This window comes from Misgurnus anguillicaudatus, chromosome 16 (assembly GCF_027580225.2).
Source record: "Misgurnus anguillicaudatus chromosome 16, ASM2758022v2, whole genome shotgun sequence".
In the NCBI taxonomy this organism is placed as follows: Eukaryota; Metazoa; Chordata; class Actinopteri; order Cypriniformes; family Cobitidae; genus Misgurnus; species Misgurnus anguillicaudatus.
In genome coordinates, this window is record NC_073352.2 from 31,932,529 (window position 1) to 31,950,077 (window position 17,549).

Here is a 17,549-nt window from a genome sequence, read left to right on the forward strand (position 1 = left end):
CGAGCGTTATGAACTAATGCGGGTCGCAACTGTCGGGGGGAGGGTGACTGTCAAAACGGCTGCTGGCAAATGGAGATTGCCTGTTCCTTGATTTACAGGATCAATCAACGGTGGAGCCTGCAGCCACACAGGAAACCCACAGGCTGCAGTTACGCAATGAGCCAATACAGTAATGCATTTATGGATGCATCTCAATGATGCAATAAAAGCTTCTGGGGAAAATACATACAGCCTCTTCTGTCCACTCGGTATCACAAGATACTGCAAGATAACTGCAAGAATCACGAGTAGTATTTACCAAAGAAGTATAAAGGTGCTACACATTGTTTACAGTTCTTGGCAAGACAGGAGATTAGCATAAAAGTAAATATTGTACTACAGCTTTACGTGTTGTAAATGTTATTGGTGCAATTTGAACGCTGCAACTACTCTGCTGTGTTTTGAAAGCATCGTGCTAACTTCCCCTAAAATGCAAATGCAATTTTTTTTTAAATCTTTAAGAACAGAATAACCTAAACAATTCAAAACTAGGATCAGTTTATTTAAGACAAGCACTTTGTTCTCAGAAAAGCCAAGAAAGAGGTCACATTTAAGTTGCGTGAGGCCAGGGACCACTCTCTCTTTTCGAGGGTGAAATCCCTTTCCACACAGCTCAGTGGATTTCACTCATTTTCCTTATCGATGAAGCAAGTGGACTAGGGCAGGACCCCTGTGGGCTGCTTTACCCAGTGGCTGGTTAATGAAACAGGTCGTATGGGATCTTTTTATAGAACAAACCCTCCAATCAAGAGCCAGTGACACCCCTTGAGACTGGACTGTCAGTCTCACTGTTGAAGTGCAGAAATCTACCCAGAGAAAGGTGGATAAAGTCTTTATTATGAATGCAAATGAGATTAATGATGGTTAAGATGTCTAATGCCAAATATTTATAGACTTAATGGCATGCAGAAAATATTTAATAATTAATTGGAAAAGGTTGACCCCATTGTGTTTTCATAAAAACAACACGCAGCGCGCCTGTACTGCGGCATATCCTGAAATGCGCAGAGACGCACGACCTCTACGACGCGCGCGATAACCTCTGCAAACGCACTCCAAAAACTACGATAGCAGACGTATACCAGCCCAGCAAATAGATATTTTTCCGACGCATGCTGTTGTAAACTTTAGTGTTTGACTAGAAAAATGTGCCATGCTGAAATTGTTATCCAACTATAAATGAATAAGCAACACCTATATCATTTCTCTTGCGCTTGCAAAGACCATGACATACAGAGACTGGTTATATCTTTAAATGTGTAAAGATATACAATCACACAGTATCTAGTGCGTAGCTTACTTTATATTACTGTATGCCGGGTGCGCGTGTCTCCGGAATCACCTTCTCATGTTTAGAGAAACGGGACAATTTGAAACTTACCTCCTAACGCTTGCTTCATAACAAAATTCATGATTGATGGCTTTTTATTCCTGCCTTCTTCAACCAAATATTACATTCAGGTTAAGCTTTTCAAGTAGTCCCTTGTCGTCAGATCTAAAATGGGAAACAGACAATTACTTAAATGCAAAAACTTTGTTTTTATTTAAATTGTTCGAGATAAACTACAGGTTACAACAATAATGAATAAATGCACAATACTGTGAGATAAATAACGATTAGTTCACTACATGCTTATGAAGGACAGTAAAGGTCAATACCTTACATATATCTTACAAACAGTTTTTATCAAGTGTGGAGTTGTGGAAAACCATAAGTGACCTGCCAATGCCTACATGTACCAGCGTAACTAGTAAAACAACATTACTGGTGTATTAAATCTATACACCTATTTCGTCTCTGGGACAAGGGTGCGTTGTGTATATTGGTAGTAAATCTGCGGGGAGCATTAGTTTACCTCGAGGGGAATTGACACATGAAACTGCAACCTAAATATAATTTCGTAGCATCTGAGGAAGGTAACCTCTTACCAAAAATCTTAGATTTTCAAATTATAAATTCATTTGTAAAAAGACCACTTGATCTTTGCGTAAACTTTCTTTCATTCCATCCCCATCAGTCCCATACGCGAGCTCGGGTCCTTGCTTTTACTCCATAAACAAACGTTTGCTGATGAATGAATTCACTTTGGCATTGCAGGTCTCGATTCATTTTGTCTGTTGCCGATCTCTCACTATCTAATGGCACACATATCATGTGCATCGCCAACCTTCCTTAGTATTTACTCCCGTTCCCGCTACGTGTCGAAAGCAAAACCACTTCCTCGTTCGCGCGATTTCAGCACCATTGCTCGCGGACAGCTCCCGCTCCATCCCGCGCCAAACGCGCACAAACCGCTCGCTTTCCACAAAGACAAAAAGGGTAAAATTACCTGTATGGCGATTTCAGTGCTCTTAAAAAGCAGATTAACTCCCCAGAAATGAAACTTCGGCAGTACGGATGCAGCGAGGATTTAAATGCTCGTTTCTAACATCTCCGGTTTCTAGGCAAAAGAAGGACGTCCTTGTTTCTGGTGCACAGAGAGGCAGTGAGTGTGTGTCTATGAAGGGGACTGCAGCTGCTCTCATAAAGCCACGCGCTGGATCACATGGAAAGCTCCCATCTGAAACGTCCCACGTTCACGGCGATCAATTATTAACGCATCGCAGCTTTCCTTTTCGCCAGTACGCGGTGCGACTCTCTCCAACGCGATCGTGGTTGTGTTATGATGCTATGTTGTTTTACTACTACGCATGTGATTTTGCGATCCCGGCAATATTCCAGTTGGGATATGAGATTATTTTAAGCGGGTCCGTAGACTGGGGTCTTGTCGCATGCAAGTGGGACATGCATGGAAGGTCACATAAGCTCCGATCACCTCGATTCGACCTTGTTTTTTTTTTTTAAGGAATAAGACTGTTGATGCGACTATGCACGCCCTTCCCAACCATGCACGAGCTCGGAAAGTGTGGCCAATGTGTTTACCCCCTAAGCGTGATGGTGGTGAAATGCTACAGCTGCTCGTAGGCTTTCGATTTGCATGCTAATTCTCTTGAGTGAAGTTATGGGATCTTTAGAGAAACCCACATATATGAGTACTTTTCAGTATACACCGATTAACTTGACTTAAAGCAAGAAGTGTACTCTAGACTGAGACTTATTCTGACCAAAAAAACAAGATTTTAGCAAAAGTCTGACATGAAAGAGTTTGCTTTATATGTGCTTGTTAGGATCAGGAATATCTAAAATTGATCGGTGACATAAAAATGTCCATCACCAATCAATCTTACCCAACAGTTGGGTTTGTCTGTATTTTGCCCAACTTTTTTTACTCTCTTAAAATGAAAGGATGAAACTTCATGATGCCATAGAAAAGTCTTTCCCAACCAAGGGGCCTCGGCAGATTTCCAAGGGGGCCTCAAGATGACTTAAAATTATTACAAAATTGGACAAAACAAGCATTAAAATAAGCTAAAATAAGCATAAATCAAGATGTTTCTTTTTTGGTCATTTTAGTAGTGAATAAATTGGGAAAAAAATCAAATATTGTCAACTAGGGGGCCGAAGTGAAAAGGTTGATGAATGATTCCATAAAGAGCATTTAACTACTGAAGAACACGGCAAAATCACCATTGCTAAATGTACACTGTTGGTGTGTACACTCACCTAAAGGATTATTAGGAACACCATACTAATACTGTGTTTGACCCCCTTTCGCCTTCAGAACTGCCTTAATTCTACATGGCATTGATTCAACAAGGTGCTGAAAGCATTCTTTAGAAATGTTGGCCCATATTGATAGGATAGCATCTTGCAGTTGATGGAGATTTGTGGGATGCACATCCAGGGCATGAAGCTCCCTTTCCACCACATCCCAAAGATGCTCTATTGGGTTGAGATCTGGTGACTGTGGGGGCCATTTTAGTACAGTGAACTCATTGTCATGTTCAAGAAACCAATTTGAAATGATTCGAGCTTTGTGACATGGTGCATTATCCTGCTGGAAGTAGCCATCAGAGGATGAGTACATGGTGGTCATAAAGGAATGGACATGGTCAGAAACAATGCTTAGGTAAGCTGTGGCATTTAAACAATGCCCAATTGGCCCTAAGGGGCCTAAAGTGTGCCAAGAAAACATCCCCCACACCATTTACACCACCACCACCAGCCTGCACAGTGGTAACAAGTCATGATGGATCCATGTTCTCATTCTGTTTACTCTACCATCTGAATGTCTCAACAGAAATTGAGACTCATCAGACCAGGCAACATTTTTTCAGTCTTTAACTGACCAATTTTGGTGAGCAAATCGTAGCCTCTTTTTTCCTATTAGTAGTGGAGATGAGTGGTACCCGGTGGGGTCTTCTACTGTTGTAGCCCATCCGCCTCAAGGTGAGTGTATGTACAACCCTTTGTGGTGATACTCATACACAAGCAGTGTACATTTATCTGCATTTACCTTTACCTTGATCTTAAAGAAATGTGCTTTTTTAAGAACCTTTAACTAAATGGTTCTTCGAGGAACCAAAAATGGTTCTTCTATGACATAGACGGTTTTAAGGAGTATAGGAGGATTTTGCATGAAAAAACCATATGGATCAGATTGGTGGTGGTGCTGATTTTCGGATAATACTTACTAATTTTGGTCACATTATGTATCAAACAACCGGTAAATAAATTGTGGATCCGCTGTGGGCGTGTATGAAGGCGTGCAGCTAGTAAAATTAGCTTCATCTAGGCTAAAAGGGTTTTAAAAAAAGCATTGACTGGTAGATCAGTCACTGCTTCCTTTGTACTGTGATGGCACGAGTAACAAAGAAAATGCTTTTGTTTATCTAATTTTGTTTGTGTATGCAAATAAAGTGTGTCAAGTGCTAAGTAGGTGGACGTGTTTTTAAATCTACTTGTTTTGAGATTGACACTAAAAATATTCTGGAACACCACAGGCACAAAATGGCATTTCAGCACAATATAGGTGCCTAGAGGGTCATGCAGTGATTCATGGACTGGATCATCCTTTCTGCCCTGTGTACCGTAATATTTTATAAAGCACTGCATTCAAATCAACCGTTTGTACTGATGCCAGTAGAGGAAATGATTCACATATGGGGGAGTGAAGCCTGGTAATAACCTGGATTACAGACTGCAGTGGGTGTCAGATTCCCTGGGAATTTTGAAGTTGACATTTTGAGACATTTCGCCTCCCACCACGCCGTTACAAACAGCGGTGAAGGAGCGTTCAGCCTCAATCAACGTTGTCGCCCACACAAGCAACACTAAACGTTGCCTAAATACTTCACTTTTTCCATGGCAGTACTGTAAGCATGCAATATGGCGATTATTACTTTTTTAGTGGTGAAGTTATCAATGGAGGATGTCAATGTTAATTTATTAACGCATGATGAAACCCTGAATCCTTAAATTTATTCAAACATTTGCATGTTTATTTGTGTTTGCCCCATCTCCCTAATTTTAATCTAAGCACATTAAAATGTTAAATGGGGTGAAATGCGCATTATCAAAACTGCTTGTCACACTTTGCAGTTTATGATTTCTTGTTGTCTCCATTTGTTAGATTATTCTGATTTAAAATAGATGGCATTTGAAAGTTGTGATATTATTTTTCCTATCCAAACTGACCATTTTTATCAGTGATTAAATGATGATGGCTTGTGCATCTCCTATTTTATTATAGCAGACTTGTGTGAGGAAATAAAAGTCCAATATTTGCTAGATTTTATTTAAAACAGGTTGTCAATTTTGATAGTACTGACTAAGGCAAATATTTTTAACGAATGCATTTTTTGTTTATTTTTCCCTTTTCACATTATTTCAACTACCAGCACAGATCGCACTGACATATAATAAAAAAATAACAATGGATTCATTTATTATCAGGACAATATGAGTAATACTTAACCAAATATGGTCAGTATGGTATTACTACTGTATGCAGACCACTTTATTTTCATTTTTTAATCGCACTGTAGACAATAAATGGAACAGCGTGCACTTTAAATGCATATTAACTAAATACCAGGCTGTAAAATTGGCTAAATTATGATCTGCAGAGACCAAGCCACCCACACGTTGTATTTTATAGCAGGTAGCTTTCAAAGAGAACAGGAGAGAGAGAGAGAGATGATGAAAGTATTTACAGAAGTAATGGATGTTCTGACACATAATTGTAAAGAAACAACCTTTCTTCTTTTTCCTAAATAAAAACATTGGTATTTTAGTTGTAAAGGCACTGAATTTGTTTATGTCTTTGCGAGGTATTGTGAGATGCAATGTGCAAACCAGCATCTTGATGGTACCCTGCAAGCATGTCAAAAAGCACCCAAGAACCGGATGTGGCACAAACAAACCAGCGCACACGCACAGGCAGAGGTACAGAGCAATTTGATTGCTCCCAAAATGAACTGAATTACCCTGAGTAAGCGTAGTAGTCCTGCACTTCTGTTTGTTGTTATTTCCCGGATGTCTGGTTTGAAATAATGACCGTGGGTAAGTGGACACACAGAGACCTGTAAGGAAACTAACCACAGTTTTCCATCTTCTCCCGCGGCTTGCTCTGTAGAAAGATGTGTATTGTCTTGAGGAGAAAGAAATTAGGTCTTTAACCTTAAAACTTACTTTACCCCAACCAAAACTTTTGAAGAATACACTGTTTGATTTAAACTTATGAAACGGCTTTTGTTTCCATTAGGATCTGCGCTTGGAAGTAGAATATACTTGATGTAAATCAGTATCCTTGAGACGAGAGATAATTACTCGATGAAAGTCCCCAATGGTCACTTCCCATTGGATTCCAAGTATTTATGAAAGTTGGAATGCTTGAAAGGTTTAATAAAAACAGCTTTAATTATTAATGTGCTTTTTACCCTTGAGTAAAATACAGTGGATTCAGTAAACAAACCTGCTTGTGACAATTTTTTTTGTCTGCATTTTTTGCACAAACTATGCATTGCGCACTGCAGTTTTATGTTTTATAACAATCAATCTTTGTTTTTAATATTACCTAAACAGCCTTGTGGTTATCGGTTAGCATTATCCAATCGTCCATGTGACATATACACTCACCTAAAGGATTATTAGGAACACCTGTTCAATTTCTCATTAATGCAATTATCTAATGAACCAATCACATTTGCTTCAATGCATTTAGGGTTGTGGTCCTCCTGTACAACCTCCTAAACTCCAAAATGAATGTCAGAATGGTAAAGAAAGGTGATTTAAGCAATTTTGAGTGTGGCATGGTTGTTGGTGCCAGACGGGCCAGTCTAAGTATTTCACAATAGTTACAGGGATTTTGACGCATAACCATTTCTAGGGTTTACAAAGAATGGTGTGAAAAGGGAAAAACATCCAGTATGCGGCCATTCTGTGAACGAAAATGCCTTGTTGATGCTAGAGGTCAGAGGAAAATGGGCCGACTTATTCAAGCTGATAGAAGAGCAATTTTAACTAAAATAAGCACTCGTTACAACCGAGGTATGCAGCAAAGCATTTGTGAAGCCACAACATGCACAACCTTGAGGCGGATGGGCTACAACAGCAGAAGACCCCACCGGGTACCACTCATCTCCTCTACAAATAGGAAAAAGAGCCTACAATTTGTTCAAGCTCACCAAAATTGGACAGTTGAAGACTGGAAAACTATTGCCTGGTCTGATGAGTCTCGATTTCTGTTGAGACATTCAGATGCTAGAGTCAGAATTTGGCGTAAACAGAATGAGAACATGGATCCATCATGCCTTGTTACCACTGTGCAGGCTGGTGGTGGTGTAATGGTGTGGGGGATGTTTTCTTGGCAAACTTTAGGCCCTTTAGTGCCAATTGGGCATCGTTTAAATGCCACGGCCTACCTGAGCATTGTTTCTGACCATGTCCATTCTTTTTTATAACCACCATGTACCAATCCTCTGATGGCTACTTCCAGCAGGATAATGCACCATGTCACAAAGCTCGAAATCATTTCAAATTGGTTTCTTGAACATGACAATAAGTTCGCTGTACTAAAATGGCCCCCACAGTCACCAGATCTCAAACCAATAGTGCATCTTTGGGATGTGGTGGAACCGGAGCTTCATACCGTGGATGTGCATTCCACAAATCTCTATCAACTGTAAGATGCTATCCTATCAATATGGGCCAACATTTCAAAAGAATGCTTTCAGCACCTTGTTGAATCAATGCCATGTAGAATTAAGGCAGTTCTGAAGGCGAAAAGGGGTCAAACACAGTATTAGTATGGTGTTCCTAATAATCCTTCAGTGGAGTGTAGGTCACGTCAGCAAAAATAGAAAAGTTACAGTACTACATTTTTAGGAACAATTACAAACCCTGAATCATGCACAAAAACATTTATATTTATGCATTTGGCAGGCACTTTTATACAAAGCGACTTTAAATGCATTAAAAGGCGTACGTTTTAAATGCGTTTCCTGAGTTCAACCCATGATCTTTTGCACTACTAATGCAATGCATACCCCTGAAATACAGGAGCACAAAAAGATGAACATGTTTAAGAAAGTAAAGTGTTAGTTTACCCAAATGCAATTTTCTTTGTACTTATGAAACAAAACAGAGATGTGTGAAAAGTGATGTTTTGGGTTTTCTGTTTACATCTGAGTGGATGGTGACTGCCTCTTTTTAAGTTTCAAAAGGATGTAAAAGCATTATAAAATATCCTGAAAACATATAAATGGGTTTGGTGAGAATCTCAACTTGAAATATAATCCATTATTTGATGAAAGACCTGTTTCTCCTCTCTTCGTAAGACTGTGCACAAACAATTCAGTTCCTTTAATCCCATACTCTGGCGTTGTGGATATCGTTGTTTATTGAGTTGTTTTATCTCATTTTAAAGTATAGAGAATGTGCATGGAGATAGAGGAGAGAGAGCTTCCTAATTGTGCTGTATTGGCATTTACCTTTGGTTAGATCATTTTAAATTCAGTGAGATCTCATCTGCTCGTTCTATCTAAGACTTGCACTGACAGATTTCCTCTTCGTTCCCCTTGGTTTCTCTTTACAATGTTAAAAAAATAACATTTTCTTACAGGAATAGACAGCTTTCTAAATAACAATGCTATCTTTGGGCAAAACAGTATGTCTAAATGTCTAACCTTAATATCTCTCTTTCTAAAAATTGACCTGGCATTTCAGCCGATGGCCGTACTCATACTATTACTGTACCTATTTAAAACAGGACAGAATGTTAATCTTTTATATATAGCGGCGTCTCTCTCGTGTTTTAGCCTGAAGCCTGAACTCTCCATAGTTGACATTCAGTCCTTGTACACATACTGTGAGCTGTTCTCACTGTGTGTACTGGACAGACATTACTGTGCTCTTCTGTTATGTACTGAATCAACACTGAGCAATGTTCTTATATTCTGTCTGTCTGATAGGGACACAACATCACACATGACTTTGTTACAACATGTCCCCAGATAATAAGTTTCTATTTTTGCTGTCTTGTGTCTCATTTTAGTGATTTACTGTTTCTCTTTATTCCTCTTTCTCTCATTTTCACTACTTATATCTACATCAAGACTTAGATTGTGAGCCAAACTGTCATGTCATTTCATTGATGCTGTCATAACCAAACCGAGTCTAAAAATACAGTCGGGAGCAATTCTACATAATGTGACAACTAGTGACATAAAGGGCTCTATCATACACCCAGCGCAATGCGCAACGCATGTGTTTTTTGCTAGTTTTAACCAGGTGCAATTATCATTTTCACGTTCATAGCCACGTTGTTAAGATAGCAAATGTATTTGCGCCCAATTTTGCACCCATGGGCGTTCTGGTCGGAAATCGAGGTGTGTTCAGGCGCTTTGTTAGCCTGGGTGCCAGCCGATCTTAGCCCCGCCCACAAAAATTTGAAAACGGGAAGATCGGTCTGGCGTTTCTCCGTTGAGGAGCTACTATGCTAAGACAAATGCTGGTCGAACCAATCAAATTGTCAGGGCGGGCTTTATACGATGATGGACAGATAATCAACAGTAACGTAATGAACCACGTCACCAAAGAGCGCGTGTGTTGAATGGCTGCCGCTGTAGAGTTCAGATCACTAGCGTAGCCAGGATTCACAATGTGGGTGGGCCCAGAGAAAATCAGGTGGGCCTTAACCCAAAATGCATCTGTTATCTAAATATACAAACACACAACTACACCAGCTTCAATATATCACCGTTTATTAAGAACAAAAGCCTGTATGGGCCCTATTTTAACAATCTAAGCGCAATGTGCAATAAACCAATAAGAGTCTCATCTCCTTTAAAAGCCAGTTGGTGGCGCCATCCCGATTCCATATTTTGGCAGAATTTGTAAACTAAAAAACTAAGCGGAGGAAGAAGACCACCAGTTTAAGATTGATATAAAAATTGAGTTGTTTTATATTTGTAATGAAATTGTTAATTTTTGGTCGTTTTCTTTCAGTCATGGAAGTAAAAATAGCAGGCTTTTCATTGCTGTAAATGTATTGATAGCCCAGATGATCAGTCTTATCTCAAATAATATTTTACAAATATGCAAGAAAAGCTTTGTACTTTAAAAATACTTTAAATAGTAGCCTAATTTGTTGGTATTTGAAGAGTTTCGTTGCAATAAGAGATAATTCCGCTTTTTTTCAGAAATCACGTTTTTTGGTGGCGCATTCCAATTAATATCTATTCAACTGCAGTTGGTTTGTTTTGATTTAAACCTTCATAACTTAAAAAATACAGCTAAGTATCACTATAAAACAAAATAATAACCTGATAACATAATAATTTGACAAAAATGTTTAAAATGTAGTTATATTGTTTTGCAACGAAATTCTTCATTTAAACTTTTTAAAGTCGTTTTCTTTCAGTCATGGAAGTAAAAATAGCAGGCTTTTCGTTGCTGTAAATGTATTGATAGCCCAGATGATCAGTCTTATCTCAAAGAATATTTTACAAATATGCAAGAAAAGCTTTGTACTTTTCAAATACCAACAAATTAGGCTTATATTTAAAGTATTTTTAGAGTTTCGTTGCAAAAATACATAATTCCGCTTTTTTTCCAGCAATCTCGTTTTTTGGTTGTGCATTCCAATAAATATCAATTCAACTGCAGTTGGTTTATTTTGATTTAAACCTTCATAACTTAAAAAATACAGCTAAGTAGCATTATAAAACAAAATAATAACCTGATAACATAATAATAATTTGACAAAAATGTTTAAAATGTAGTTATATTGTTTTGCAACGAAATTCTTCATTTAAACTTTTTAAAGTCGTTTTCTTTCAGTCATGGAAGTAAAAATAGCAGGCTTTTCGTTGCTGTAAATGTATGGAGAGCATGATCGGGTTAATCTCAAAAAATAATTTACAAATATGCAAGAAAAGGTTTGTACTTTAAAAATAGTTTATTTGTAACGAACAGGAGATCAATAATTTACAAACGTGCCGTTTCAGCACTAGAACAGCGCTGGGTGTTTTGAAATTTAAGCATAACATAAAAACGGTTCTCATCTCATCATATTCACAGGTACAAAGTCATCATATATAATAAATATGTGGGGTAGCATTACATTTTTTTTTAAATAAATGCAATATTTGCATTTGTTTAAAGCAAAACATTTAATTACTTACCAGGCTACAGGTGAAGCAGCTTTATACGCCTTCTAACGTCTCATACTCGGTCCTCATTAAGTCAAGACACTCAATAATAATGTTTTTAAACATTTTAACATTTTAATCCTTTGATTTTTTTTCATATTTTAAACGTTTGTGTGCTGCTGCGCATCCATGTGATAAGCAAATGCGCGTTGTCGTCCCGTAGGCGCATATTACTAACGCGCTCATTAAATAACAAAAGCAATATTGCTCCATTGACTTAAGAGCAGGTTTAAGTTGGTCAGTGACATAGTCTATTTTATTTGCTTCGAAATAGCAACTCACCAACAATGCGCCTGAACACAACTCGTTTTCAGACCAGAAGGCTCATGGGCGCAAAAGTGGGCGCAAATGTTATCGGCAAAGAGTTTTCTTTTTTTAGCTGCTGAATCAACACCTCATGTTCAGAATCCTCAACGGTAATGTTAAAGGGTGCACCATCAAGCTGTAATAAAGTCTTCTCACCGAAGGTCTTCGTGACCTTCATTCTAAGACAATGAAGCAGCGCAGCTCTCATTATTCCATACGTGTCAGCCTTAAACCGGGTGTTCGTTGATCTGGGGTGTAGGAGGGGCGAGGAGGCTGTTCGAAATGCGCTACTTATTGCACTACTATTTACAAAATTAACTTATTCCTTATTATAATAGCAAACAAGAGTTTATTTTTTTTTTATTTTATAGGTCAAGTATAGTGATAATTGCAACATAATTTACTCATTAGGATAACTAATAGGCTTTACTGGATAGGCAGGTGGGTGGGCCTAGCTGACAAGTGGGTGGGCCAAGGCCCACCCAGGCCCACCCATAGCTACGCGACTGGTTCAGATGTGTGGATTCTGACATTGATCCTGTTCTAAAAGATATCGACAGAGCATTGATTTTAAAAGAGGAACAGAGAAACGCGAGCAGGGCATTTGTTGATGTTTTTGCCGTCCTTCCTATTCGGCAAAAGTTGGTCGCAACTGAAATGGGTAACATTATCACGGCGATGCAACTCGGCGTGTACGACGAGATGGATATATTTATCAGTCGTTGCCAGCTTCTTTTCGGAAGCCCGGAATCGTGACTGCTGAATAAGTGGAGGGACATGCTAGGCTCCAATATTTTTAAGCCAACGTAATGGGTATTGTCGTGGATGAAGTTCACCTAACGTACAAACGGTAAGAGATAGTCTTACTCTATGACTTAGTAAATACTTCATGTTGTGATATAAACGAAATGTTGTAAACATAATAGGTGTTGATGTACATTCGCTAACTCAGTATAATCACAATGTTAGTGTCATTGTAGCGAAATAACTAGCAGTTCGGTCAGGCTGCAAAGACGTAATTTCAACATACACTCACACACACACTCCGTTGCTCTGATTGGTCGTAGGTCTATCAAATTGAGTGCAGAGGCATTTTTCGGTTGAGACACGCCTCATAATTATAGCTCAATGGAGCGGTATCAGACTCAAATTCTGACTAGAATTGAGTATGACAACGTCAGGCTAGCGCTTTGTTGGAGCATTGCTATTTTGAGGCAACTAAAATAGACTACATTGACCAACTAAAACCTAGTCTAAAGTCTAAAGTCAATGTTGTTTTTGTTATTTAATGAGCACGTTGGTAATATGCACCTATAAATGGGACGACAAAGCATTTGCTTATCACACACATAGATGCACAGCAGCACACAAACGTTTTTAAATATGAAAAATTAAAGAATTAAAATATAAAGGATTATTATTGAGTCTCTTGACAGGACCGATTACGAGACTTTATACAACAGTGCTTTCTCGAATCTGATTGGCTAAGACCTTTTCCCAGCCGTGCGATATTGTACTGATAACATAACAGTAACCGCTTCACCGTTTGTATCATTCTGCCACCTACTGGTCATTTTAGTGTTAGTGGGTGAGTCTTCTTTAAACACGTCATACGCTCATCTCTGACTGAAAAGGCTGTTAACAAAGCAGGTGGTCACACACGCACTGTTTTTAAACACTTTGGTGTGTCTCAAGCTCATGAATCAGTCTGGGAACCCCTATTGGAAGTGATTATAACTATGCCCATCGAAGATCAGCGCTCTTGGATGTAAACTTAAGGGCAATAATGTCACATCGTGAGCGAGTGCTCGTACCGCATTAAGATTAAATGGAAAACCAGTAGTATATAAATATAGTTTTATTAACTTTTATCTTGCCGTAATAATAACACAAAATATAAATAAAAAACAAGTAAAAGTTTCATGAGACCAAATACTGGTGGTTTGATCTCATTTTTGCCATCAAACACAGATAGGCCTATACTGTAAGCCCATACAGGTTGATTGAACTTAAAAAATATGGAAACTCGTTGCCCTAAAAAAGTTAATTTTGCCTGGTTGAAATAACAATTAATTTTAAGTTTAATGTACTTAATGATTTAATTTCTTCCAATATTACTGCACTCTTAACCCGGATTAGTTGACATTACTAGAAATTTGTGAGGAAATCACTTATATATTATCACTTTATATTACTTTTGATGTTATAAATGGTATTACTGTATAACACAAAATTAATGACTGACTTTAAGTCAATCATTGAATAAGCGTGATTCTCCACAGAAACACACAAAACTGTGTTTTATGACATACATTGTCAGTACTGTGGAGAGAAATACAATAAAATGTTCTGAAAAGGGTTCATGTACGGAAACACTGATCACCTGAACGATGATTTCACAAAATTATAATTTACAACAAAACAACATCAATAATATAAGAGTTTGAACCTATAACAAATATTTAAGTAGAGAAAGTTCTTATCAGTTTTTATTCTGTAAAAAAGCAGAATATAATTAAAATATTCAGGCGCAAAGGATTATGGGTATTCTTCACAACATTAACTAATCATTTTAAGTTCATTTTACTTTAATGTTTTAGTCTAATGGATTTTGTAAGCTTAAAAGTTATATCAACTAAACTTTTTCAGCTTTGGTTTCAAAACAGAAAATATTAAGTGATGTTTACTTGATTGTTTAAGTAAAGACAATTTCTGGGTTAACAGTGCCAGGGAATCCCTGGCAGAGATGTAGCCCAGATCAGGAAGTGATCTGCGGGGTGAGCGAACACTGACGTCCGCTGATGTGACTGTTTCTTACGTCCAAATCTTTCTAAGCAAATGTTCAAATAGGCGCTATCTTTACTAATCGACTGCAAATTTGAATATTATTCATATATATTCTTGACTAAACAAATCTTAAAACTACACTTTGTGACCAAGAAACGGTAACATTAAGAAATGTCTATTCCGTCTATTGAGATATTATGACATTCAAAAGAGCTGTCATTCTAGCTTTCAAATCCATGAGGAAGAAACTAGTTCCTCGACAAAGAGGCTTTTAAAATCACTCTGTTGTTGTTTTCTAGTTTTCTTTTTTCAAACGTGCACTGTCGAACTGTTGTAAAAAAAATTACAAGTTGCGTCACTTGCTTATCGAGCCCCTAAGGTGACATTGGAGTAAAAAAATCGAAAGTTTAGTTTTATGTGCTCACGCGAAACTAAACTTTATTTAATTTTTTCTCCATGTCCCCTTAGGGGCTCCATACTTGCTGTAGCCTGGTAAGTAATTTAATGTTTTGCTTTAAACAAATGCAAATGTTGCATCTATTTTTAAATGTTTTTTTAAATGCTACTTCACAGGTTAATTGTATATGTTGATTTTGTACCTGTGGATATGGTGAAATGAGAACCTTTTTTAAGCAATGCTTGTAAAAAAATTACTGCACTGTCCGAGTGCTGAAACGATTCAGCTCTCCACACGTTGTAAATCTTTATCTCCAAATAACATCGATCTTAAAGTGGGGGTCTTCTTCCTCCGTTTAGTTTTTCAGTGTACAAATTCCACACATCTAAATAGGGAATCAGAATGGTGTGAACACAACTGGCTTTTAAAGGAGATGAGACTCTCATTGGTTTATTGCACGTTACCCACAAAATACACCCATTACTCATTACAAGAATAGGAACAACCCTTTTAGACTGTGCACTTGGCGCACAAACCATTTATGGATTCGGACATGCACATTTAGACCGGGCGGTTTAGACAATGCGCTTAGGATAGTGGAGGACAGGATAGTGGAGACAGGAAAGTGTTGGGTGGAGGTAGGGGAGAGGGATTGGCAAAGAGCCTCAGAAGCAGGAATCGAATTTGGGTCGCTGTGAGCACACTGCTATAGACGGTTTCATCGGACGCATGTGCGGTGACGCAATTACGCCTCTGGTTGGAACTTTACTTTTGGTTTCTGTTTGTTTAATGGTCTGACTATTTGCTAAACTGAACTCTTGAACAAATACCTCGTGGAAAATAATAAATGTTTTGGTTTCCTTTGGCTTGTTATATAAATAAACTACTTAAAAGGATTTTATTCTTAGCGGAGCTTACTGGAAGTTACATGCGTTCCACAAAAGATGCTTGTTTATGTTGTTAGTGCTAAACCCATCTATATGTCAGCACACAAACAAATTGTTAACAGTACTTGATATTTGACTTAAAAAAAGAATTTAAGTTTAGATAGATTTCTGGGCATTTGTCAGACTAAAGCTGCATTGAAAGACAATGAACAGTAAATAGCTAAACAAAGACTAAGCATAGAGTCTTTGTTGCACCTGTCGCTGAAAACTGTCGGCATTGCAGCTTGTTGAAACTAATTACATAATCGGAAAAAAAGATCTGCTGCTCTGGGGAGTCACAGGTACCCTTAACACTGCCTTTTTCTGTTAACATCAGCAGGGCTGTCCAAATCCCTCATGTACAATCCAGCCAGCATAATGTCTAATTCTGTTCCACTGTAATAGCAAACACCAAGATATGAGCCTTGCAATATCTCTGTTTAAACAGTGAGATGTTATAAGCAAAGACCACCTGCAATGCAGATATTTTTAGTATACTTGACAGAGAGCGTAGTTATATACCGTGAATGCTAAAAAAGGAGGCACTTTCATTCATTTCTGTATGTAACTACCCTGATGAAATTTCTGGGCTGGTCTGGGCTGGTTAGGCGTTTTATGTGGCTTAACAGAGATAACAAGAGATAACAATAGTGATGGGGACGAGACCGCCTATGCCGAGTCCGAGTCAAGACAGAGTCTTTGAAGGGTCGAGACCGAGTTGAGACCGAATCCGTTGGTTTTAAAATACAGTCGAGTTGAGACCAAGACCATAAAAACATGTCAGTTTTCATATTCAGGATTTAATATTACCCCAGTTAATAATCAACTGTTAGGCCTACAGACTAAGCTAGATTGGGAATTGTTTAGAGGAGCAGTCTGAAGGGGGTCGCACACCGGCCATGCAGCTCAGTGTCGCGTCGAGTCGCGTCTAGGACAACTCGGAGGTATCGTAAACGGAAATGCACATTAAATAGCGTGAGCTTCCTCAGATAGCGTCTACTTCAAAATGCAAAATATACGTTAACAGCCAATGTTAATCGTTAATGATTTGGGACAAATATGATGTTTAGGGATGCACCGAATCCAGATTTTACTTTAACACAGTAAAACACATTAATGAAGTAAACAACGTCCACAGCAGTGTATTTTTAATTTTATTTGATATTAACTGTAAAAAAAAGGATACCTGTCGGCGCCAGTGTGCGTATACTCATAGAAAGCAATGTGTTCAAGTTTTTTAGAACGGTGCTGCGCGTCCTGTGTGCAATCCCCTTTAGCATCTTAATATGGACTATGCTTTTACTATCATTAAAAAAATCCCTACCACATGCATCATTTTCTGCCTATTTTTCTAGAGATAAATAAACGACTCTGATGGCAGTATCTTTGGATTGCATAGTCACGGAATTTTGTGCTCATTTTTCCGTGGCATTCTCACGGATCTCCGCATTTTTCCGTGGCCCTGCTACGGACTGTCTTTGTCCGTGGCATTCTCACGG

General features: G+C 38.3%; 1 protein-coding gene across 1 annotated transcript in view; it reads right to left on the reverse strand.

The window, feature by feature from the left end:
* cplx1 (complexin 1) overlaps positions 1-2,779 on the reverse strand; it is a 61,832-nt gene extending 59,053 nt beyond the window's left edge. Inside the window, exons 1-2 of the mRNA XM_055177658.2 lie at positions 2,370-2,779; positions 1,421-1,534 (exon numbers count right to left, since the gene is read on the reverse strand). Of these exons, the coding sequence (XP_055033633.1) occupies positions 1,421-1,451 (31 nt within the window). The 5' untranslated portion in view covers positions 1,452-1,534; positions 2,370-2,779. The remainder of the gene's footprint in view (positions 1-1,420; positions 1,535-2,369) is intronic.
* Positions 2,780-17,549: the final 14,770 nt, after the last annotated feature.